General features: G+C 44.7%; 1 protein-coding gene across 4 annotated transcripts in view; it reads left to right on the top strand.

Moving 5' to 3' along the window:
- CCDC13 (coiled-coil domain containing 13) overlaps window positions 1-21,131 on the top strand; it is a 42,604-nt gene extending 21,473 nt beyond the window's left edge. The window contains exons 9-15 of one of the 4 annotated variants that reach the window (XM_067530408.1): window positions 1,196-1,402; window positions 2,559-2,701; window positions 11,474-11,557; window positions 12,404-12,532; window positions 15,805-15,959; window positions 19,337-19,451; window positions 20,204-21,131. In XM_067530408.1, the coding sequence (XP_067386509.1) occupies window positions 1,196-1,402; window positions 2,559-2,701; window positions 11,474-11,557; window positions 12,404-12,532; window positions 15,805-15,959; window positions 19,337-19,451; window positions 20,204-20,363 (993 nt within the window). In that variant the 3' untranslated portion in view covers window positions 20,364-21,131. Of the gene's footprint in view, window positions 1-1,195; window positions 1,403-2,555; window positions 2,702-11,473; window positions 11,558-12,403; window positions 12,533-13,446; window positions 13,857-15,804; window positions 15,960-19,336; window positions 19,452-20,203 lie in introns of those variants that run through there. The other 3 variants (XM_067530407.1, XM_067530409.1, XM_067530410.1) reach the window with 3 other exon arrangements.
- Window positions 21,132-23,749: the final 2,618 nt, after the last annotated feature.

The raw sequence follows: 23,749 nt of genomic DNA, 5'->3' as shown, positions 1-23,749 counted from the left end.
ATCCTATAACACAGTGACAAAAAACTAGGATAGTTAAAGGCCTGTAAAATCCATGGGGCAGTCCTAGGTCTAAGAGTGATCCAAAACTTCTACATTTTATATTGAATTGGCTTCAGACACTGGTGAAGATTTAGGATTGTCACAAATGGAAAGACATACTTGGTGTCAAGGAGATGGCTATGAGCTGCATGTCTCATAAGAAATGTCTAGCAGAATTGTCATAAAAGGTGGAGACAGGGTTGTCTGTAGGTAGAGAAGGGGACTGGGAATCAAGATTCTTTAGATTCTATTCCCAGTTCTGCTACTGACTCACTGTGTGACAATGGGCATTTGGTTAACATTTGTCAGGAGTGTCTATTAATTTTGGGTGCTTCAATTCTTTGTTGCCCGACTAGAGACACACAAAGCTTGTTTCACAGAGGTGCTGATCCAACTGCAGCTCCCGCTGACTTCAGCTGGAGTTGTAAGTGCTCAGCATCTCTGAAATAAGGGCCTGAGCTGGCAGTCAGAATCAGAGGGTACTCTGAAAGTTTTTGTCCATGGTCACACAGTGGGAATGGAATCTAGAGAGTCCTAGTCCTGTATGTCAGTTTTACCACCTGCAAAATGGGGATAACAATAGTACATTCTTTGTCCAGGCCTCACCCCTTTTTAGTATGGTCATTAAGGAGTGAGCCTTCTTATCACCACTTACTGTACAGAACTACGTCAAACACTTAACCTTACTCGTAGCTGCATGTAGGCTCCGTTCACACTCGCACAACAGCCATGCACACCCTTCCATGCGCTATGCAGGGCCTTACAAGATCAAGGCCTGTGAGTACTGAATCATCTCCTCTGCAGCATGTTGCTCTGAATTATGCAAAATGTGAAATCCTTGCAGTGAAAAGATGCTGAAAGTACTTGACAGTCAAATCAGTCCCAAGACGCTATTAGAGTAGTAGCTTAGAACATGGTGGACCAAATTTATCCCTCGAGTAATGTCACTGACTTTAAAGAACTTACACCAGGGATGAGTTTTTGGCATGGTATGTTAATACTACAAAATGTGGATTCTGGTCATGTGGTGCACTAGTGATACCAAAATGTGTATCTTACTTGGGAATAGATTTAGATGTGAAACACCATTTTATGCATATTTAATGATCTCTATGTACAAAGAAGAAGACCTCACATGTTGTTTTTGCTTCACCAGAACCAGCAGAATCAAATGCATGAGATCTTAAAGCACCTGAGCCTGCAGGATGAGAAGAACAAGGAGTCCCAGCAGAGTCTAGGACAACATTTGAACAGCGAGGCTCAGAAACAGAGCAGTCTCATAGGGCAGCTCCAACAGATGGTGGCTGAACGTGAAGCTAAGATTAAAGACCTGGAGGAGGAGATGGGGCTGCTCACGCTTCAGGTAAGCCTAGCAAAAGATATTCACTATAACAGCAGTTCCCTGAGGGAATTTAGTTCCTCTTTTTAAAATGTACTTTTTTAAAAAACGCTTCTTTCCCCACTTAATCTGAGATTTCTGCTGGGTCAGAATACCAGCATTCAGCTGTTTCAATAGCTTCCACCACACTGCCAGGGTGCGCTATCAGGGAGACTTTCTCTGAGTTTCCGCCACACCTGCGTGGAGATGCCCAAAAGCTTTGAGGAAATATGAGTGTAAGTCACATCTAAGCTTTGCAACGTGATCTTCAAAGCTGAGCTACAATAAAGAAAAGCCCCATGTAAATGCTATAAAAGCTGTGACACAAACTACCAAAGTCTGGAAAACTAAACAATTAGAGTGATATTGGTTGTTAACTTGCAGTTGTAAAGAAAGAAGAAAGCTGCATTGGTGTGAGATAAGGAGCAATTAGTCCTCTCATGTGACTACTTATCTCTGGATTATTTTGCCAGTGGAATAATATAATAAAAGTTTCATGCCTTTCCTGGTCTATTATGTTTTTCTGCTTTGGGATGTTTTACAATCCCTTATGAACTAGCAGAGGCAGGATGGTCCAGTGGTTAGGGCACTAACTTAGGTTTTTCAGAGACTTGGGTTCAATTCCTCGTACAGTAAATACTTCCCAGGGGACCTAAGGCAAGTCACGTAGCCTGTTTTGTGCCTCAGTTCCCCATCTGTAAAATGGAGAGAATAGCACTGCCTTACTTCACAGTGCTTTGTGTTATGATGATAAATATATTAGAGTGTGAGGTGAAAAACTGCAGTGCTGGGCGCTGTATAAGTACCTCAGAGAGACAGATAGAACTTGAAGCAGAGTACAGGTTAATCTTGTGGACCATGATTATGGTTTGATATGAAACTCTGAAGTTTCAATTGAGATTCAATTCAAATTTGGGGGAGTTGTTCAAATCTGAAACTCAAAGTGGAACTCATGGGGTAGAAACTTCCCCACACGGACAGGAACCAAAGGTTACCATGAAAGCTTGTAAACCAAAAACTCTGGAATGCGCACAGCTCTCTCTGGAATAAACATATCAGTTCTTAGTGCAGTTCTGTTCTGCTGCAGCAGTTGAGTGAAAGCTGAACAAAGCATGATGAGCTTTATATTTTGCTCCAGCAGCATCAGAAGAAAGAGACCACTGAGGAGGGCAGTTCAGATGTTGCAGAAACACCATCTTCAGAGCACTTAGAAGAGCAGAGTTTTACTCTAATCAAAGCACCGGCTTCTGCAGGTGATCAGGTTGGAAGGATCGGGTCTGCTCGGTAAGAAAAACTTAATTTAAGTCTTTAAAATAGATGCAGATTATTCAAAGGAATAACATTTTTTCTTCAAATGATGTCCCAATGGATGCTCCGCTTATAGGTGCGGCAGCGCCCCCTGCACGTGGGATCGGAGATCTTCATTAGCAGTGCCCATCATATCACACTTGCACACCTCCCCCCTCTCGCACTATGAGCGAGATGTATACATAGTACTGTGCGGTCCCATCTGCCGCGCCCCTCCCCCAATTCCTTCTTTAGCACCTTTGGTCTGGGATGGAATCCACAGCTGAGCTTGCTTCTCCTATTCCTTCATTAGATAGTGCCTTTCCTGTTAGTTTCATGTAGTTAGTATTTTTCTTCTCCTTTCTTTCTTCTGTCTTAAAAAAAAAAAATGTGTTTTGTTTAAACCTTACCTTTACAGTTATTTCAGAGCTTAGGTTTCTGTTTTCCCTGCTTCCTGCCCTTCCCTACCAGGAAGCCATTTTCCTTCACCCTTATGCTCGGATTTCCCTGGTTTAAGAGGTGCATTTCTTGTGGGGCCACCTTCCCGGTAACAGACGGCCACCCACAGTGCATTCGCTGTGTGGGAGAGGAACACGTATCATAAAATGGTTCCCACTGTCTCAGCCTGAAACCCAGAGCGAGAAAAGACTGGGACATTCAGTTAAAGCTTCTCCTCATAGAGAAATCGCTGCGACCAGATTGGACCCGGGTCCAGACTCTTCCCCAGAGAGGCCCTCATGCTCTGCCAGGTCATCTGCTGAGTCGTGCTCCCCATGTACCTTGAAGGGAAAATCATCTCTTTCTTGCTTGGATGAAAAGAAATGGGCTCCCTCCTCACACTTTGAGGCACAGCCCACCAGAACACCATCCTCGGTGAGGTCTGTTGCCTTAACCTCATCTGATAGGGGGCATAGCTCCAGAGCTGTCTGAGTACCTCCAGTATCAACACAAAGAAATGGTCTAAAAACCCTAACCGGGCAGACCTACAGACACTGTTTCCCACCTCTAGGGTATGAGACAGGCCGACTTCAGGAGCTATAACACCGACAAAACTGCCGGCACCAGCACCCTTTCTGGCACTGAGTAAGCTCTCTGCATCAGCTCAGTCGTTGGCACCAGCCAAGTCTCTGGTGGCGTCTATTGACACTTTGGGGGAATATTCCCTTCAGGACCAAGATATTCATTGGCACCGATAATGCTTCCAACCCCCTACCCCGCCGACAGACTTTAGATACCTTAAGGACCTGTTGGTATCTGACACTCCCAAGTCTCCACTCCTTTGACATGACTGCCCCCCACTTCCACCCTCCTCTCCAGACTCACTACACTCCTCCCTGTCTCCGCTGAGAACGTCAACTCCCTCCACACTGGTCAGATTGGGACCTTTGGGCCATGTACAGGGCACAGTTCAGGAACCCTCCCATGGAGCAAAGAGGGAGACCTATACCTCTCCCTTCTCCATCAGTCTCTCAACCTCCAGAGGTTGAAGCTCTACCGATGCCAACTGAAGAGGATGAACAGGAGGAGGAAGTTCTACCAACATTGCATTTTTCGTTCTCCTCCTCTGACAAGGCTATCGTGCCTCCACCCCTTAATCTGCTGATGACGTCCAACATTTTCAGGACTTATTCTGCAGGATTGCAGACTCCCCCTCCAGATTACCTTGGAGGAAGTCAAGGACCAGCAGTATAAACTGCTTGATATCCTCCACATATCCTCTTCCTCCAAGATCATATTACCGATCAATGAGGCTCTTCTCGACCCTGCGAAGATGCTGTGGGAAACCTTGGTGTCCATCCCTCTGACCTGTAAGCGCACAACAAGAATATTATGTTCTATTCTCACACCCCAGTCCAACTTTTTTGTGATCAGTGCGGTGCAAGAGAGAGACTGTCAATATCAGTCCCATTCTAGCCATCCATACAGAGATTGGAAACACGTAGGCTTATTTGGATGTAAAACATATTCATTAGCCACACTCCAATTTAGAATTTTGAACTATGAAGCTCTCATGGCTAAGTATAATTATTTAAATTACTCCTAATTGGAGGAACTCTGCTATGACCTACCCAAGGCCAAGAAAGAGCAGTTGCAATCCCTAGTATCGGAAGGACATCTCCCAGCCCATACAGCCCTGCAAGCCTTGTTAGACTCCGCAGACATCGCTGCCTGATCCATCGTGACTGCTGTGGTCATGAGGTATGCATCATTGCTCCATCTCTCAAGTGTTCCTACAGAGGTACAAACCATGGTAAAAGACTTACCTTTTGAGGGCCAGAAACTATTCTTGGAGCACATGGACTATTCTCTGCACTCCCGAGCTACACTTAGATCTCTCGAAATTCACACGCCAGCGCTGAAGAGACGCTCAGGGAGGTATCATCTCCCCCCATGTCCTGATCACAATAGTACATGCCTCAATGGCACCATGACTCCCAGCACCAAAAACAGAGGGCTCCTACCAAACATAAGCAGCTCACTCCTCAAGGGGCTATCTCTCACGAACCCCCATTGAAGCAACAATTTTGAAAGTGTGGTCGAGGCCCCAAGAAACCTCCCTCTCTCCCAGTCATCCCCACCATCTTGCACATTCCACCAGTGTGGCAACCAATGAGTTCTGTTTTTCCCATCTTGGAGACTAATCACCTCGGACAAGTGGGTTTTAGAGATAATCAAGGAAGGATACTCCATCTCCTTCCTATCCATGCTGCCCTGCCACCCCTCCTATCCATCCCTCTTCAGGACCCCTTCTCACAAGTCCATTATACGAGGATAAATAAATCATCGTCTGCAACTGGGAGCAATAGAACCGGTCCCTTTCTAGTACATGGGACAGGGTTTCTACTCCCACTCTTTCCTGATCCAGAAGAAATCCAGCAGCTGGCAACCCATCCTGAATCTTTTCATTCTAAACAAGTTCATCAAACTGCAACACTTCAAGATGGTTACCCTCTCCACTATTATCCTAGCACTGGAACAGAGTGACTGGTTCGTGGCCCTAGACCTCCAGGACACATACTTTCATATTACAATACACCCTGCCCAGAGGCGATTTCTCTGATTCAGTGTGGGAGATGACCACTATCTTTTGGTACTGCCTTTTGGAATGCCCATGGCACCGCGGATGTTCTCCAGGGTCCTTGTGGTAGTCTTTGCCTACCTAAGGAAACAAGGAGTTGTCATCTTTCCATACTTGGACGACTGTCTCCTGAAGGCCCCATCCAAAAATGATCCTCTCCAAGCCATTCACATAGCAATGGACCTGTTCATAATACTAGGCCTCCTTGTGAATCTGGAAAAGTCCACTTTAAGGCCCATATAACAAGTGGAATTCATCGGTGCATAGTTCGATGCCTTGCAAGCCAGAGCCTTCCTACCACCTCACAGATTCTCGGCTATAGTAGATCTGGTATCCAACGCATGGGTCTGCCCCCAGATCTCTGTCAGAACGTGCCTCTAGCTTCTAGGCCACATGGCAGCGGCCACTTCCATGGTCAGACACGCAAGACTACACATGTGATGTCTTCAGGCATGGTGCCGTACGTATAGCTCTTCCACAAACTCTTATCCATGCCATTGAAAGTAAAGGACTCACTACTTTGGTGGACACAACCCAAAAACTTCTGTGTTGGAGTTTGTTTCTTCCAGCCACCACCAACTATGATCCTAACAATCAGTGGTTCCCTAATCAGATGAAGAACGCATCTCCATGATCACACAGTGCAGGGCAGATGTTCATTAACTAAATCTACCCTATACATCAACCTCCTAGAACTATGAGCAGTCTGCAACACCTGCTGACATTTCATCCCTCTACTAGAATATCGTACCATCAGAGTCATGATGGTCAATCTCGCCTGCATTTGTTACATCAACAGGCGGGGTGGAGTGAGGTCCCACTCTTTATACTCTGAGACACTTAAATTGTGTAACTGGTGTATCCAACACAACATCACCATTTCAGCAGCATACCTCCCTGGACACCAGAATATCACCTCACACGCATTGAGCAGGAGGTTCTCCCACAATCACAAGTGGGAACTGGACATGCAAGCACTTCAGTCCATCTTCAGCTGATGGTGGTGCCCCACCATAAATCTTTTCCCACTGCCCTTAATTCTGTTCCAGAGCAGGACTGGGACCCTGATCTCTGGGAAAGACATTCCTCATGACATAGGGTGCACCACTCCTTTATGCCTTCCCTCCCTTTCCTCTCCTATTCCGAGTACTTCGCAAGATACAGGAGGACTGAGCTCATATCATACTAATAGCTCCAACATGGCCATGACAGGTCTAGTATAGTTACCTCCTCCACATGATGGTATGCCAACCAATCTCTCTCTATCCAATACCACAGCTCTTTTAACAGGACACAGAACACATTCTCCATTCCAATCCACAGATGCTCCACCTCAAAGCCTGGCTCCTGCATGGTTCTACAATTCAGAAATAACCTGTTTGGACAGAGTCAAACAGATACTTTTGAATAGCAGGTGTGATACAATAAGATGCACTTACGTTCAGAAATGGCCTAGATTTGAATGCTGGTGCACCTCCCACCAAGTCGATGCAGCACTCACTCTGCTACCACTTATTCTGGACTACATGCTACATCCTAAATAGTCAGGATTATCCATCAGCTGCACTTGGATACACATGGTGGCAATCACTACTTTCCAGTGTCACATAGACTGTCATTCCGTTTTCACACATCTGCTCACGAAACGGTTTCTGAAGGGCCTTCAAAATCTTTATCACCACATATAAGACCCTACCCCTGCCTGGGACCTTGTCCTTGTCCTATGTTCTCTCACTGGACCCCCATTTGAACCAATGGCAACCTGTTTTTACATGCATCTATCAACGAAAATGGCCTTCCTTGTCCCCATCGCTTTGGCCAATGAGTTGGCGAAATCCACCATACATATTATTTTATAAGGGTAAAGTTACACCATGCCCACAGCCAGATTTCTACCTAAGTTCCAACATCTTTCCATCTCAACCAACCATTACACCTTCCTTGCTTCTTCCCAAAGTCTCACAGTAACCAACGGGAGGCAGCTCTACAAATCCTAGATGTGAGAAAGGATTAGCTTTTTAGTTGGACAGGATTAAACCTTTTTGAAAATCACCACAATTATTCCTCTCTACCACCGAAAGACCCAGAGGCACAGCCATACCTAAAGCTACGCCTTTCAAAGTGGATCTTGCAGTGTATACATTTATCTTAGAAACTCCACAATCGACAACCTCCTACCACAATCAGAGCACATTCCATACGCTCATTATCCACCTCGACTACCTTTCTCAATAATGTCCCCATTGCTGAAATTTGCAAAGTGGCTACATGGGCATCAACAGACCCCTTTGCCCATCACTCTGTTATTATGCACGATGACGCAGCAGACACTCTCCTAGGACATCAACAGTGAATGTCACTCTGAAGCCCCAGCCTTTCAATTAGGAGCATTGCTTTCTAGTCACCTATAAGTGGAGCACCCATAGGGACATCACTCGAAGAAAAAGAGAAGGTTACTCACCCTGTGCAATAACGGAGGTTCTTCGAGATGCGTGTTCCTTTGGATGCTCCACTACCCGCCCTTCTCCCTCTTCTTCCGAGTCAAAAACACACGCTCTGCAGCAGGAAGAAGGAACTGGGGGCAGTCAGACAACACAGCGCTATATATACTTCGCGCTCACAGCACGAGAGCGGGGCGGTCCGACGGGCACTGCTGATGAAGATCTTCAGTCCCAGGTGGAGAGGGCGCTGCCACGCCTACAAATGGCACACACATAGGGGGAGACATCTCGAAGAACCTCAGTTACTGCAGAGGGTGAGTAACCTTCTCTTCCTGTCAGCAATACCAAACCACAAATGCAGCTTCAAAATGACTGTGGCAGCTCATTTGCGTTATAAAGGAATCTCTTAATCATGTTATCACCTTGACATTTGTCCTGGGACACAGAAAGATCTACTTACCCACAGATATTACGCATTTGGCATGTCTATAATACAGCTCGTTCTCTCTCTGACTTAGATAATATTCCCATGGTTGGCTTAAGTGCCTTTGGTTTTGTCACAGAGAAACAGGGTAGCTAATGGATAGACTTCTGTAGGAGGCCTTGAAAATTAATATGCAACTCTGTTTTACATAAGCTATAAATCAGTTGCATATTTGTATAAATCAATAAAGCTGCTTTGTGTAGGATTTATTCACAGAAAAGTAGAAAGATTTAAGACATCCAATAAATTGGTTCCCTTGAGTACACAGCAACCAATCCTACCCAAGGAGCTGTCATGTTGTTTACCTTAGTTTTACCACAACAAATACAGGGCCTGATTCTCATTTATACTCGGGCTGCTTTAGAACACTCGGGCAGTGTGTAAAGATGTGTGACGTTGATCTGTAGGAGAGCCACGCTGAAATTGCTTAATTAAGGCAAAACTGCAAAGAATGGGGCAGGCAGACCCCCAATACTGGTGTCTGTTTCTAAAACTTAGATTTATCAAGCCAGCAACAAACAGCTTCTAATTATCTTATTGGTTATCCGGAAGCCAAAAAACACAGTTCCTTTAAAGCCACACAGCCCTTTGGCGTCCACCCAGACAGCCAAGTCAAATATGATGGAGATTACTGAAAATCTTTGTCCATCATATGTAAAAACATTCTACCAAGCCCAAAGGATCAGGCACATCACCAACCAGGTCAATGAATATTTCAGATTTTATCCAAATACACACTTATAGCCAATACTTATTAACTAAACTAATATTTATTTAAAAAAAGAAGAGAGGGAATATTGGTTAAAAAGGTCATTGTACATACAGATGAGAATAAAATCCATAGGTTAGTTTCATAGTAGCGATGTTAAAGTAAGTAGCAAAAGTTCTTCCAGGATCAGTTTCACAGGTCCAATAGATAGTCCATATATAGAGTCTGAATAATTTCTTCCATGAGAAATAGTAGAGTGAACCAGTCTTATAACTGGAACCTTAGACTGATGACTTGAACTCCCCCTGTTGAAATCCAAACAGAATTAAGATGACAGGATCAGGCCCTGAAGCTTGCTTTATAGTCCTTTGCCAGGCCACTGACAGTCTCTCAACAGCAGGTATTTCCCTGAGTGGATAATAGGTAATTATTCATAGCTTTGAAGTAAAACCTCTTGTCTATGTACACACAGTTAATTAGCTGTATTCATTATCATAAGGTAATTATTCATTCAAAAGTAGATTAGTACACATTTCAAAGAGAAATAACATTATGACATTATTACACCCAAGTTTCATCTAGATGTTAATATTCCCTTTTGATCTCTGAATCAATAGACCAATAGTAATAGACAGGAAAGCAGTTATCTCCATTGTTAACCTCTGACAAGATATAGATAAACAACATCACTATCTTCTTTCAATTTCTAACAATACCATTTGACATTTCAAAGTTTTAGTCTACTTATAAGGTATGGCCCTCATTATCGTTTGTATTTTCCTTTAATATGTCTTTTAAAGGTCGGATTTGGGCCGTGCAGCTTGCAAAGCTGCTTAACCCTTTCTGTCCCAGTGTCACAAGGTGCAATACAAATAGGCATACATTATCTCAGCTCCCTGTGCACGGCTGGAGTGGTGTGAAGTGGTCTTTATGCAACTGAGACTCAGGCTGTCAGTGTAAGGTTTTAATGAAATCTCCTTGAAAACTAATGCACCAGTGTTAGTTGAATCAAAGAGGTTGTAATTAAACAAAACTGTTGACAATTTTTGTTGTGGTGGGTAGATTTGGGTCTGATCCTTTGATGTCAATGGTAGGTTTTTGCATTGATTTTAATGGAAGCAAGATCACATTCTTTGTGTGATGTTGTGAGCACATTGCTATATATTGGCTCATAGTTTAGAAAAGACATAAAGGTCCTTCCGCAGTTAGAGAACTTCCTCTCACTCCATTGGTACAACCCTGATTTGGGAGCTGTGGTTTATTATGGAGTGGAAGCATCTCCAGTGTTATAGCCCTATGATTTTGCTTCTCTCACTTGTAACTCCTGAAAACAAGTTGTTATGCTTTCAGGTCGCAAACCCATATGTTATCCACTAGACCACAGTGCTGCTTCTACAACGTGCCTTAACTCTCTCTTCACAGTAGGAAGGCCACCAGTAAAATTAGGCTAAGTAAGCTTCCTGCCTTTAAGTGGAATGCATTCCTGCCAGTGCAATGCATTAATGTTAGCCTAACTCGCATGGCTAACGAAGCTATGTAAGGAGAATACTTATATAGTCAGGTGTTCACTGAACAAGGCCAAACTTTGCAAGACTGTTGTTAGCTTAGCACTGCTCGCTCCTTTAATAGTAATGTTTTGATGAATGATCCTTTCCATTTATTTTTAAAAAATGTAAAAGTGGATCTTCTTTTACTTACAGAGACGATAAAATGAATACTGCTATAAAGAGGGGATAAAAACTGGCATCGGAAATTCCAAAACGAAAATACTTCATTTGTGCTAGGTTAGAGCACTGTTGTTATTACCAGCCTGGCCTACTCTTGGACTGGATTTAACCAGCTGTAACCCATGAGAGGTGTGTGCTTGTGCTGAGCATTATGGCTTACCATACACCTGTTGGTGGCAGCCCCCAGAGGGGGAGAGACATGATCACATGCACATAAGCTGGTCTGACATTCTGTCCAGTAGAGGGCAGTGATGAACACACACTGTAGGATCACAGACGGTACCAGACATAGGACCTTATTATGTAGTGTTTTCTTTTCTTCCTCACAGCACTGTGTCTAAGATGGGGCACACACTTGTAGAATCTGCAGCCACTAAGCCTTCACTTCCAAGTAACAGTGTCACACCTGGGAGGTACGTATACAATCTTTTGTATCGGTGTGGGGAGAATTCTATTGGCACCTGCCAGACAGAGACCAGCATACTCTTCGCCCTAGCTGCATCAGCTAATGACTCTAAACCTAATGAGAGGCCCTGATGTTTGTAGCAGAAAAGCTCCTCTGTAGCTGATCACATCACAGTGGTTTGACTCAGCCTGGCTCTTGTTTGTGTTCTCTTAGTTTCTGAAAATAAATGCTGGGTTCTGTCCTACCTCCTAGAGCTCACAGTACAGGTGCCTGTCCTGGACATTTCTGTGTATGTCAATGGGAGAGAAAATAAGGGAAGTACACGATGGGGTACCTGGGAAGATTGCCTAGTTTCTTGTGGCAGATTGCAAGCTAAAGAATGCAAATCCCCTGCACTAACATTTGAAGCCTTTCTGTTGGGTAAAATCATTGCCAACTGAAAAGCTATTGTTTAATAGATTGTCATAGCTATGCCCAGTGCTTTGCAGAATACAAAGACAGGCTTGGTACAATGGCTCATGGCACAGGAATGGGAGCAGGTGTTCGTGAATAGATCAGTGTTGGAAGGTTTAACAAAAGAAGTGAGAGATTTGAAGTGGGAGAAGGAAGATTAGCCAGTGAGAGGCTCTTCCACGTGAAGTCCCACAACTGTTTTATTTCTACCTATTGCATGCTGGGCCATGGTTGGAGTCAGGGGGCGCAGAGATTGGTGGCACCTCTATTTTGTATTCTGGCTAGTAGACTTAGTGCCCAGTCTAGTATGCATTTGGTGCAATTTCCAAGCCTATCTTTGTTTCAGTTTCTTTCAGTCATGGAAAATAAAGCGATCCCTAAAATGTTTGCTATTTTTTAGGATTGCTGACAATGAGAGCCCAGACCAGAAAGTGTTGCAGACACAGATCACAGAGTACAAGGCTCTTTGCCAGGCTGCCGAGGTGGAAAAAGACAGGCTCACAGAACTAGTCACTGTCCTGCAAAAAAGGTAGTGGCTGATTTTGATATTTCCCTTTGTGATATTATTATGTCTGGTGGTGAAGAAATCCTTAGACCTATATTCATTTGAAAGACTCTGTAGTGTGTAACCCCGCATGCCATCAGATATAGTTGGTGTGATATTTTGTTTTATCTGAGTGCTTTGTTGCTCAGCATATAGTCAGTTACTTCCTTTTATGTCCTGTTGGAGTGAAGGGCAGAAAAAAACAGACACATCAAGCTTGTTAAGCCCAGAATTCAGTGTATTGGTGTGTCTGCAGTACTATACATGCAATAATATCAAAGTACTAAGCAGCAGCAAATTCTCTAGTTTCAATTATGCAGGTAGTCTGACTTCCTTTCCAAAACCTTTGTTTTTCATGGGCTCATAACTTTCTCAGTAATTCTCCTTTTTCCGCTGAAATTTCCCATGCATTATTAGCTTCAAGGTAATGGTGACTTTTTTTTTTGCTGAAAGTTTTAGTAAAACCTGTTCACCTGATTGTGTTATAAAAGGGTGAACTAAACATACCCTTTCCTCTTTAAAAACATTTAAGATGCTTTTTTTTTTTTGCACAGCAATAAAATCCAGAAGTTATGACTCCCAGTCCTGTGCTTTAACCCCTAGACTCTCCCTTGTCTACACAATAAATTTTTGTCTGCTTTCTAATGCAGTAAGTTACATAAGAACGGCCATAATGGGTCAGAGCAATGGTCCATCTAGCCCAGTGTCCTGTCTTCCGACAGTGGCCGATACCTGGTGCTTCACAGGGAATGAACAGAACAAGTAATCATCAAGTGATCCATCCCCTGTCGCCCATTCCCAGCTTCTGGCAAACAGGCTAGGGACACTTCAGAGCACTGAGGACATTGTATCACTATAACAACACTGGCATAATAAAGCGGTATAATTTTTTAATGTAGACAAGGCCTACGTTTGCAGAGACCCTGAAACAATAGCTCGGAGAGGAGTCAGCTGTCCCTGTTCATTGCAGTGGTGCTGACTCAGCTGCCAACCCTCATGCTTAAAATGCCAGTCCTGTGATGCTGTTACTGCTCTTCAAGACAGAGAAGAGAATCACAGGGCAGATCGACCCTGAGCACTAGCTGCACTTGGAGCCACCCAGGAGGCAGTCGGGAAACACCCTCACATGGCCCACAGACTGTATCCCCATTTGGGAAAGCCTTCCCCCAGCCAGTGCCACACACTCTGCACTGGTGCAGTTTATTGACTTTGGGATCTGTTGGTGTCCAAACAAAAGAAAGTTTGTTTACTTATTTTACATTGGCTATTGTGTGTTATTCCACTTGCTTGTATTTTGGTGTGTAGACAGTAAAATATATATATATTTTTAAATAAAATTTTAAACTTTAAAGAGGTAGGTATCACTCACTGCTTCTTTAAGGGCTGATCCTGCAAACACACCCAGGCAACTGTATTCAGTCACACAATCCCAGTGACTTCAAGGGGCTACTCAAGTAGGTAAGGATAGACGTGTAAGTGTTTGCAAGACTGGGCTCAAATTAACATGAAATAATGACCCAAAACACCCAAGTCAATAGAATTCACAGATAAGGGTGATGTGTACTATATATTGGTGACTCTGCAATTCCACAGTCATTACACATTGTCATGGGCTCTCCCAAGATTTATTGCAAAAGTCTCACAAAATTCACTTACAAGACCTCTGGATAATATAATATTGTTCCTGTAATATTTTTACCATGAATATATAGAAAAATGATCAGCCCCCGCTCACTTAGGGGATAGGTTGCCCAAAATCAAGTAATGTAGATGAGGTTAATGTCAAGAGAAGAACAATGGAAGTGGTTAGATAAGTGGGACCAGTGTATGATGAAGGACTGTACACGTTACCATGATTTACGACTCCATCATGCAAACACTTAACCACTGAGCATGGTACTTACCCTCTGAAGTCAATGGGATGACACTCAGTAGTAAATAATTGCAGGATTGAGCCTGATTTTGGAAAGGAGAACAGCTGGAGGGGACTTGATTTGAGTTACTCATAATTGATGGAGGCTGTCGCAAAAACTGATCAATTCCTCACTTTCTCCCTTCTGTCTAATATGAGAGCCAAGGGGATTTGATGGAACGAAAGGGCAGTGAATTTAGAACCACTAAAAAGATATACTACTTTATGCAGCATGTCAGCAGCCTTTGGATATTCACTGCCACAAGAGGTCAGAGTCTCTGCTACTCTGGCTGGATTGCTAAAAGAACTGTATAATTTTTTGCTTATTATAACACGTTTAGCTATGCAAGCTAAGAGTAATAAAAATAATAAAATCTATTGCTTCAAGAGGTAAGCAGTGATCATCCCCAGAGCTCAGGAAGGAAATTTCTCTTCCTTTGTATAGCACTACACAATAGAAGAGGGTTATTACAGCTTTTACAACTTCCTGTGAATCATTTGGTATCAGCCACAGCCCTAGCTAGGATACACCATTGGTCTGATGCAGTTTGGCAGCTCCTGTGGTCCTTCGTGAGATTTTCTGATTAATCATTTAAGATGCTGCAGGGGTAACTATAAAATAAAGACACATTCCCACTGTTTGGCCTTCAACTGCTCAGCACTAAATCCTGTCTAACTGCATTCTTAATACCATCACTATGCACAGTACACCCTAACTGTAAAATCTCAGGCACATTTTTGCACAGTACTTTCTAATGGCTGAATTAATAAAAAAAGGTGGGGCGGGTGAGGTTCTGTGGCCCGCAATGTGCAGGAGGTTAGACGAGATGATCATGATGGTCCCTTCTGGCTGTAATGTATGAGTTTCTCTTCATTTGTCACATTTCAAGGAGATGCTTATGGAAATCTTTGCTATTTACATAGGAGAACAGAACGAGTAAATGTCAGATAACGCTGTTAGAACACTTTTACTAGTCCAATGCATTCAAAATAGAAGCAGTTTGTTACTGATAATTATTGGTCTGCCCTCAACCACCTCCAGCATCACTGGTTATTTGTATGGGAAGCTTACAGTTGTGTCCATTGATGAGGCAGCTGGGCAATTGCCATCACTAAAGCAATTCTTTATCAAATATATCTGAACCCGATGCTTCCTAGCTAACTCCATCTTACAAACATGGTGGATGCCTTTTGGATGAATTGCACTGGAATATCTGCCCTCAGATGCATGCACTGGTCTCCCATTCATCATACTATGGGGGCAGAATTTGAAACTAAGGCTGGACAGTACAAAAATCTTTATAGCCTGAGCGTAAAAAACTGAACCACCTGTTTTGAATGTCAGGGTGGTTGAAAGCAGCGATAAAGTTTTGGAAGCTGAGAAGAAGCTTCAAGAAGAGCGACGTCGAGCAGTCATTTTGGAGCAGCAGCTTGAAAAAATGAAAATCAATGCAGGGAAGAATGCAAACACTCAGAAACCCCTCCCGAGGAACAAAACAGGTGAGGAGCAGCATGGCATAGGCACTGCCAGGGAGTATCTGTCATCTAGTCCACTTCCACATTTGGCAGCCAGGAGAGGCAACTAACATTAGAATCCCGAGTTTGCGCAGACTTACACATGTGCTTAATTTCATGCACATGCTGAAGCCAATGGAGCTGCTACCGGTGAAATTCTGGCCCCACCAAATGCAGAACTTTGCCATTGATTCAATGGGGCCAGCATTTCACCCACAATACACAAGCCTTTGTGGGATCAAGGCCTAAGGGAGAAACTTGAAGCTGCTGTGCACTGCCACCGATTGCAGCACTTCTATTCTCTCTAATCTTTTGCTTGAAAGGTTCATCTGAAGGTTAAATTAAGAACAGAATTAAAAGCTACATCCCGATTTAAGGCCTGTCAGTGTCTATGAAAAACTATTGCTGGTGTTGAAGTAATTAGATCCGGTGTCATTTATTACCACTAAAACATGATAATCTGCTGCTATAAATATGTAAGCCTCACAGACAGTTAAAGAATAGTTCACTGTGGAATGTTAATTTTTTGTTGCCTTGATTAGATTATTTTATTGTTTATGGACTGTAATCCTGCAAAATATCTAAAACAGCGGTTCCCAACCTGTGGCCCAGGGGCCAAAAGTGGCCTGCAAGGTCTTTCAAAGTGGCCCGCCGCTTCCCTCCCACTTGCTGCAGAAAGGAGCTGCTGCCTAAGGACCTAGGCAAAGCGTGTTGCCACGGTGCTACAAGATCAGTGCAGACTTCTTGCTGCTGCCAAGGGAATGGGAGATCAGCGCTCCCCTCCCCCTGGCTGTAGCAGGGAGCGCAGCAAAGAGCTCTGCCTGTGTCTCTAGGCGCTGGGGTCCCTGCTGGAGCCAGAGGGAGGGGAACACTGATCTCCCATCCCCCTGGCTGTAGGAGGGAGCCACTGCCTAGAGCCCCAGGTGGAGCACATGAGGATGTGTGCGGTTTCAGGGAGGACTCCTTCCATCTGGCTGCCCGGAGGAGGTGGGGCTGCTGGCAGAGACTAGTGACCTTCACGGTTGTAAAAATGATGACTGCCAAAAAGGTTGGGAACCACTGGTCTAAACCAATCAAACTGTGTATATTCTTATGGAAACTGTTACAATAGTTCCCCTTTATATATATATATATACTTTAAATATAGAGAGGCTATTCTGTTTGGTAAAGAACTCATCTTTGGTAAGGAATTTAGCGCTAGTGCTAGCGGAGGGTTGTGGGCATAATACAAAAGCAGCACATTTGTTTGTCTCTAAAATTGCTCCTGTTTTTGTTTTTCTTGTTCAAAGAAAAAAAATGCAGCGCAACTACTCCCACTTTGTTGAGTAAAATCCAGTGGGGGTGTAGGTGAATACTGCAGCGTTTGTTGATCAAAGATAAGAAAGCAGGGCAAAGGCATCTTCTCCAGTACACAATGTAACCAATTTTTCTCATGTATTTTACATCTCTTCACACCCACCAATTGCTGCATTTCCAAAAGGAAGGATCAACTTTCAAAATGGCTTTAGTGATGAGTTTTCCTGTCTATCTTAATTGTTGGGAACATTCATGTTCCCACAGGCCCCAGTTCAGGAAAGCATGTCACTTTAAGCACATGCTTAAGTGCTTTTCTGAACTGACGCCATAATTGCTTTCATGCTGAAGATTCAGAAGTGCTTTACGAAGCTGGTCTCTGTAAGGAATACAGATAAATATTTAGACAGCACCAGTCACTGTAGTACTGAGTGAAATACAGTTTCAAGAAAAGCTTAAAAAATAATCCTAATCAGTTGTTCGCACTTCCCATTGGTTTGGCCCTTGCACATTATTTTATATATTATAATTGTATTCTTCCCTGCTGTAGGCTGGTGGCACGGTCCAGCTGGGTCATCGCGACACTTCCTCAGGCCCAGGCTCCGAGGAAGGCCACAGCGCCTTTGTCCAAGGGAATGAGCTCCTGGCTTATGAGTCTTGCAGCCCCGGCCCCAAGCAAAGCAGGCTTTCCCTGCAGTCGGTAGCCCCCTGGCCCTCACGTAGGGCAGGGCTCGTACGGCACCCACGACCCCCGGCCTTCCAACATGCGGAGCAGGCGAGTAGTCTATTGCCCCCAGCCCTCAGGCAGGGCGGGGTAGGCAAAGTAGTTTTTGGCCCCCGGCTCTCAAGCGGGGCTGGCAAGCACACACAATTTATAGCCCCCAGCCCTAAAGCCGGGCGGGGCTGACAAGCAGTCTGTTGCCCCCAGCCCTCAAGGAGGCAGGTTAGGTAAATAGTCAATAGCCCCCGACCCTCAAGTGAGCAGGGCAGGTCAGCAGCTTACAGCCCCAGACCCTCAAGCCAGGCAGGGCTGGTGAGGCAATTAATAGCCCTCGGCCCTCAAGGAGGCAGGGCAGGTACAGTGGTCTATAGCCCCCGGCCTTATGGTCAGGCGGGGCTGGCAAAGCTTGGTATCCTCTGGCCAGCAGTTCAGGGTGGTTAGGGAAAGGGGGAGGGGGACACAGGCCCACCCGACTCCACTGCGACCCAACCCAAGGCCCTGACTGGGTTGGCCACTGACTCAGCCACTCTAGTCAGCTGACCCTGGGCTACTTCCTCCCACCCAATCATCCAGTCGTCTCCCTCCAGGTCGCTGGGGTAGACAGCAAGTGGGCGTCCTGCGAGTCCCTCACCATCAACCAATGGCAGGTCCAGAAACTACTCCAGGTCATCCACGGGCAGCTCCTCCAAGTCACAGGGTTCCAGGGGTTCCTCCAGTACATGAGGTTCAGTCCGCTCCCAGGGGTCCCCCGTGTCAGGCAGCTCCTCCAGGTCAGGGCTGGCCTCGGTGGGTTTCTCCCACCCAGCGGGCTCAAATAGCTGCTCACAGTCACTCAAGCCCAGCAATCTGGGCAGGCTTTGGAGGCTCCGGTCAGTGGGGCAGTTGCTCCAAACAGCCGCTGGGCCTGAGTCAGGCCTGGACCACAGCCTCAGGGAAGACACATCTGCCTCCAGCAGCAGCTTCCCCCTGACTGAGCAGCTGGGCTGGCCTTTTATACTTCCCTTCCCTGTTCTGGCTCTGCCCCTCTGCTTCCAGGTGGCTTGGCCTGCAGGGCCTGGTTCTCTCCCGTATGGGTGTCATGACCCTTCCTCGGGCCCAGGTTCCAAGGAAGGCCACAGTGCCTTGTTACTCCTGCACACACACACACTCTCTCTCTCCACTCAACTCACCACTGATCATGTTACAATTTCAATGAAAGAAGATTACAGAAATCTACCCTATATATTTACATTACGTTCATGTGTGTGCTCAGACTGACCCTCCAGCTCCTGAGTTTTAATGTAAAGCCGTGTGCTTTTGACTGCAAGGAATCCTGTAACAGAACTCCATGCTGTGATTAAATTTACAGGTCAGTCTGCTAATAGCTCCAGACATGCCTTGATTGTGGGCGATAGGAAAGATCTCACTGCCGCGCAGCTCTCAGAGGTGCCACTAACATCTCAGATAGAAGAACTGACTACAAGGTATGACTTTTTTCTTTTCGTATTCTGTATCACTTTCAATTTCTTTGAAATGGGGCTACAATTAGCCCCATCCTCATGTAGATTAAACCAACCCGACTTTTAGGGTCATGATTCTCTGGGCCACATCCTCAATTGGTGTAAATCAGCTCCAGTGGTGCTTCTCTGATTTACCCCAGCTGGGGCTCTCTACTTCCATCTTTGTTGCTGGGAATCTGACAGCAGCATAAGGATGGCCATGCTGGGTCAGACCAATGGTCCATCCAGCCCAGCATCCTGTCTTCTGACAATGGCCAGTGCCAGATGCTTCAGAGGGAATGAACAGAACAGGGCAATTATCGAGTGATCCATCCTCTGTCATCTACTCCCAGCTTCTGGCGTCAGAGGCTTAAAATCTCATAATAATTATACCAGTACAGATTCAGGAATGCTAGGTAGACATAAACCACTAACAAGAGAGGAGCCTTTTATTACCCATTGAGCCAATGCATGTTATTGGGAGTTCGATGTTTGTCAGTGGCAAAACAGATCTCAGCAATATCAGGATAAAGAACCCTGGCTTCAGAATATCCCCCTTTGTCTCAAGGGGATGGGAAACAAGTGCTTAAAAGCCTGATATTTCTCACTTCCATCATAGGATTCCCAGCGAGCACAGGTTTCAGTATTTCTGTCCTTGCAGCCGAAGCACAGCTCCCGTTTGCTCCATTCCTGCTCTCCGAAGTGGGAATGAAAGTTTCCCCTTTGCATTCACTTAGGCTTGCGATCCAGCTGGATGACAATGAAGCCTTGAAGACTGCCCTGGAGAGCACTGTAAAAATAAAAGAGGAGGACTTCAAACTGTACCAAGAGACAATGGGCCAGGTGAAGGAGATCTTCCTACAAGCTTTGAGACAGCAGAAGCAAGAGAAGAATTAAAGCAGGACATTCAGAATACTTTTGGCGTGCAGCAGAGGGAGAGTCAAAGAATAGCTCCAGTGATTTGAAATGCAGCAGAGATGTCGTTTATGTAGCTATTATCCCAGATCGTTTTATTTTTTTTAACACTTGCAGGAGAGGGTGAGAAATAGAGTTGAACCTTATATTGTAAAGGACTGAAAGTTTGTGTTTCAGCAAATTCCAGGCTATCAGAGTCAGCAAGAAATGGGTTCTCATAACCTTTTAATACTGTCCATGCAATTGTTTGCACACAATGGAGCTTCACTGCTGCAGTCTTAATATGGCCAAAACTCCCAGGGGTTGTAGTGGGAGTTTGTTGAATCAGGCCTTATCTCTAAATGCTGCTATTTTTATCTGTAATAATATTTTTCACGATATTAAGTTCATCTGCTTTATGAAGCTACGGGGACTAAAGAGAAGTTTTAAAAATTAATGTAATTGGCCAGAGGCAGCACACTGGTTTGTTTTTTTTTATAGCACCCTTCACTGTAGTACCCATGCGCTGAACAGGTAGGTTAGTTCTACTTGCCAGTAACTGCAGTGAACTTCATATAGAATTCTGTTCTGTGCCCATCCTAGGCTCCGAGTGCTCTGTTTGTGTTGGCTGTGGCAGGACAGCTTCAGCAGGTAGGTGTGGCTTGCAGGTTACCCCTAAGATCAGTCAGACTTGCTTCAGACTACTGGTCCTTCCACAATGACAGGCCTCGACTGAGGGCACTGTATTGCCTGCTGTCCCGCATTTGTCATTCAGTGCAGCTCTTGGTCTCCCTTGGAATCAACAGCAGCAAAGACACTGAAAAAAACCAACAACATTGGTGGTGTTCCCCAACTGAAGCCACTAGTTTTGATCTGAAAATATGAGTGTCTCTGTCCAGTATCCTTGTAGCCCAGCGCTGGAGTCAGCAAGACAAGTGACATCAGCTGCAAGCCAATTAGGCATCAACATGCAGCCAACAAAAGAGATTGGCAGTAAAAGCCTGGCATAAGAACTGGCTATTAAGTAGATTTTGAATAGCGTTGCTCTGTTTCTTAACAGTCAAAGCCTCTTTTAAAAGCAGCTTCTTTTTCCTTTCCCATTAGCTTGCACGTCTCGTTCTGATTATGTTTCATTCCACAGGGGTGACGTTTCTCAGACACCATCCAGAACGGTAGGTGAAAAGAGGATTCACCATCATGCATTTCAGAAGCAGGCTATGGACTCAATTCCTTAGCCTAGGATCAGATTATATTGATGGGTATGTCTACACTGCTGGCTCCTTGGGGTTGATGCAGTGGGATCCATTGAGCAGGTCATGGAGATGCACTCAATCCATCCCGGAAATGCTCTCTGGTCAATGCCATTTATCCACCTCCTGGAAAGGAGTAAGGCTGTGTCTACCGGAGAGCGTCTCTGGTCGACTCAGTGCAGTGAAGATGCCGTGGTATGGCAACGTAAATGTCGATGGGAGATATGCAAGCTCCTTTAGGGTTAGGGTTACTTTATATAGCTTGCATATCTCCCGTCAACTGCCAGCAGCAGTGTAAACCAAGTCGATGTAAGGCTGGAGTAACAAGAGAAGGAAATGGAGTTATTTCAGCTTTAGTGAGATCAGAGTCTGGCCTCTGGTTTCCAGATCTTTGGCTGGGGTCAAAAACTCACACATGAAAGGATTCTCCAGAGATCCCTTATAGGCTGTTGACCCTAAGATGAGGGTTCAGTTTTAGGGAGAATCCCATTTTCCTTCAACTCAAAGACCTAGAGAGGACATTCCAAGAAGAAAACATACAGGTTCTTATCAGAGTGCTGACAGCATGTATTGTTGATTTTAAATCACTTGGGCCAGATTCTCAACTGGTACAAGTCAGTGTAACTCCCTTGAAGCCACCAGAGCTATGTCAGTTTATACCTGCTTAGTATCTGGCCGCACAAGGCTGAGTCAAATTTCCAGAGAGGAACACCAAAAATGTCCAGCTTCAGGTACAATCCCTGCTTGTCTCTCTTTTAGTGATGCAATGAAGGTGGCCACTTACAAAAAGTTGACCACGATCTGTCTAATTTTTCTAGAGCAAAATGCATCATAGCATCCATTACACATGAACCTGCAGTGAGAGAATTAAATCCCTCTCTACTGAAAAAGGAGCCCACTCTAAACATGATTGGCCTTTAGCCTGATTAAAGCAAATGACTGCTGGGGCTCAGCAACCCACGGAAACTCTGCATCTTATGAGCTGGCTTTATCTCCCTCTGGGGCCGCAGGAACAGAACGGGCAGCAACAACTCTCAGCCAGATCCCTCCCTTTCATTCTAGCAATGGAATCTAAGAAAGAGGCAATTTGTGGCCTACAATCTCCCCCATTGTGAGAGCTTGTGGCTGTCACCTGTGACTCCTAAAAACTGCAACACGTACAATCTTCCATATCCAAATGCCATGAAAAGTCTGGACAACCGACAAAATTATCAGGTTGAGCCATAGATACTGGGGACGCAGCCCTGCTTTGGTGAACACGGCATTTTGAACAACCAAGGCTTAATTGTATTGTACCAAACCCCCAGTAGACTGCCACTGCTATGTATAATTCCACTCTGTAGATGATAACATTAGGCAGGAGGAGAAATCATTCCTGCTCAAAATGTACTATTTTGGGGATCAGCAACAGTGGGACAAGAAACCCAAAAAGTTCGCTGAGTTGTAGCAAAAGCTCTTTAGATGCAGCAACCTTGTCGTGTTGGGTGCTAAATTTAAGCCTGCACCTTCTAGAGATTCTGAGCTTGATTCTGCACTCGCTTACATTGAGATGTAAATCAGGAATTACCTCCACAGAAGTCAGGGTGTAAAAGCAGTGTAAGCAAGAGGCAAGCTGGCTCCTTTTCTGGTTTGTGGGCCTCAGAGTTTGCCCCCTTTCTGTGTGCTTCAGTAGCTGGGCTCCCACCAGAACTGTTGTGAAACTTACTCAAGTTACGTATGGAGTTGTCTTATGGGAGTTGTGGAATGGCCACAGGATTCCAGCATTGGCTTTATGTGAAGCGATGTGCTTTTGTAAGCATGTTCAGTGAAAACACAGCCTGACATTTCATTATTTAAACCTCTTCTTTGAAATACTGCAACTTTCCTTAAACACATTCTTGTCCCTTTTGTACATGTGTATAGTTATGGGGAGAAGGAGTGAGCATATAAACATTTTTTTCAAAATAGTTGGGTTTTTTTTTAATACAGAATATCACAACATGCCTTAAAGAATAAGTAAGATCCAAGGTCTAATAGTTCACGCATCAGTAACCCTTCTCTGTTGGGAAACCTTGTAAATTTGCTACATCGCATTAGAGAGAAGTGTGATCTGAGGAGAGGACTGAAAGCCAGGACCTCCTGATGTCGAAACCCTGCTCT

This window comes from Emydura macquarii, unplaced genomic scaffold (assembly GCF_026122565.2).
Source record: "Emydura macquarii macquarii isolate MOO-44397 ecotype Brisbane River unplaced genomic scaffold, CSIRO-AGI_Emac_v2 contig_3080, whole genome shotgun sequence".
NCBI lineage: Eukaryota > Metazoa > Chordata > Testudines > Chelidae > Emydura > Emydura macquarii.
Note: the sequence above shows the minus strand (reverse complement) of the source record. Positions and strands in the feature narration are given on the sequence as shown.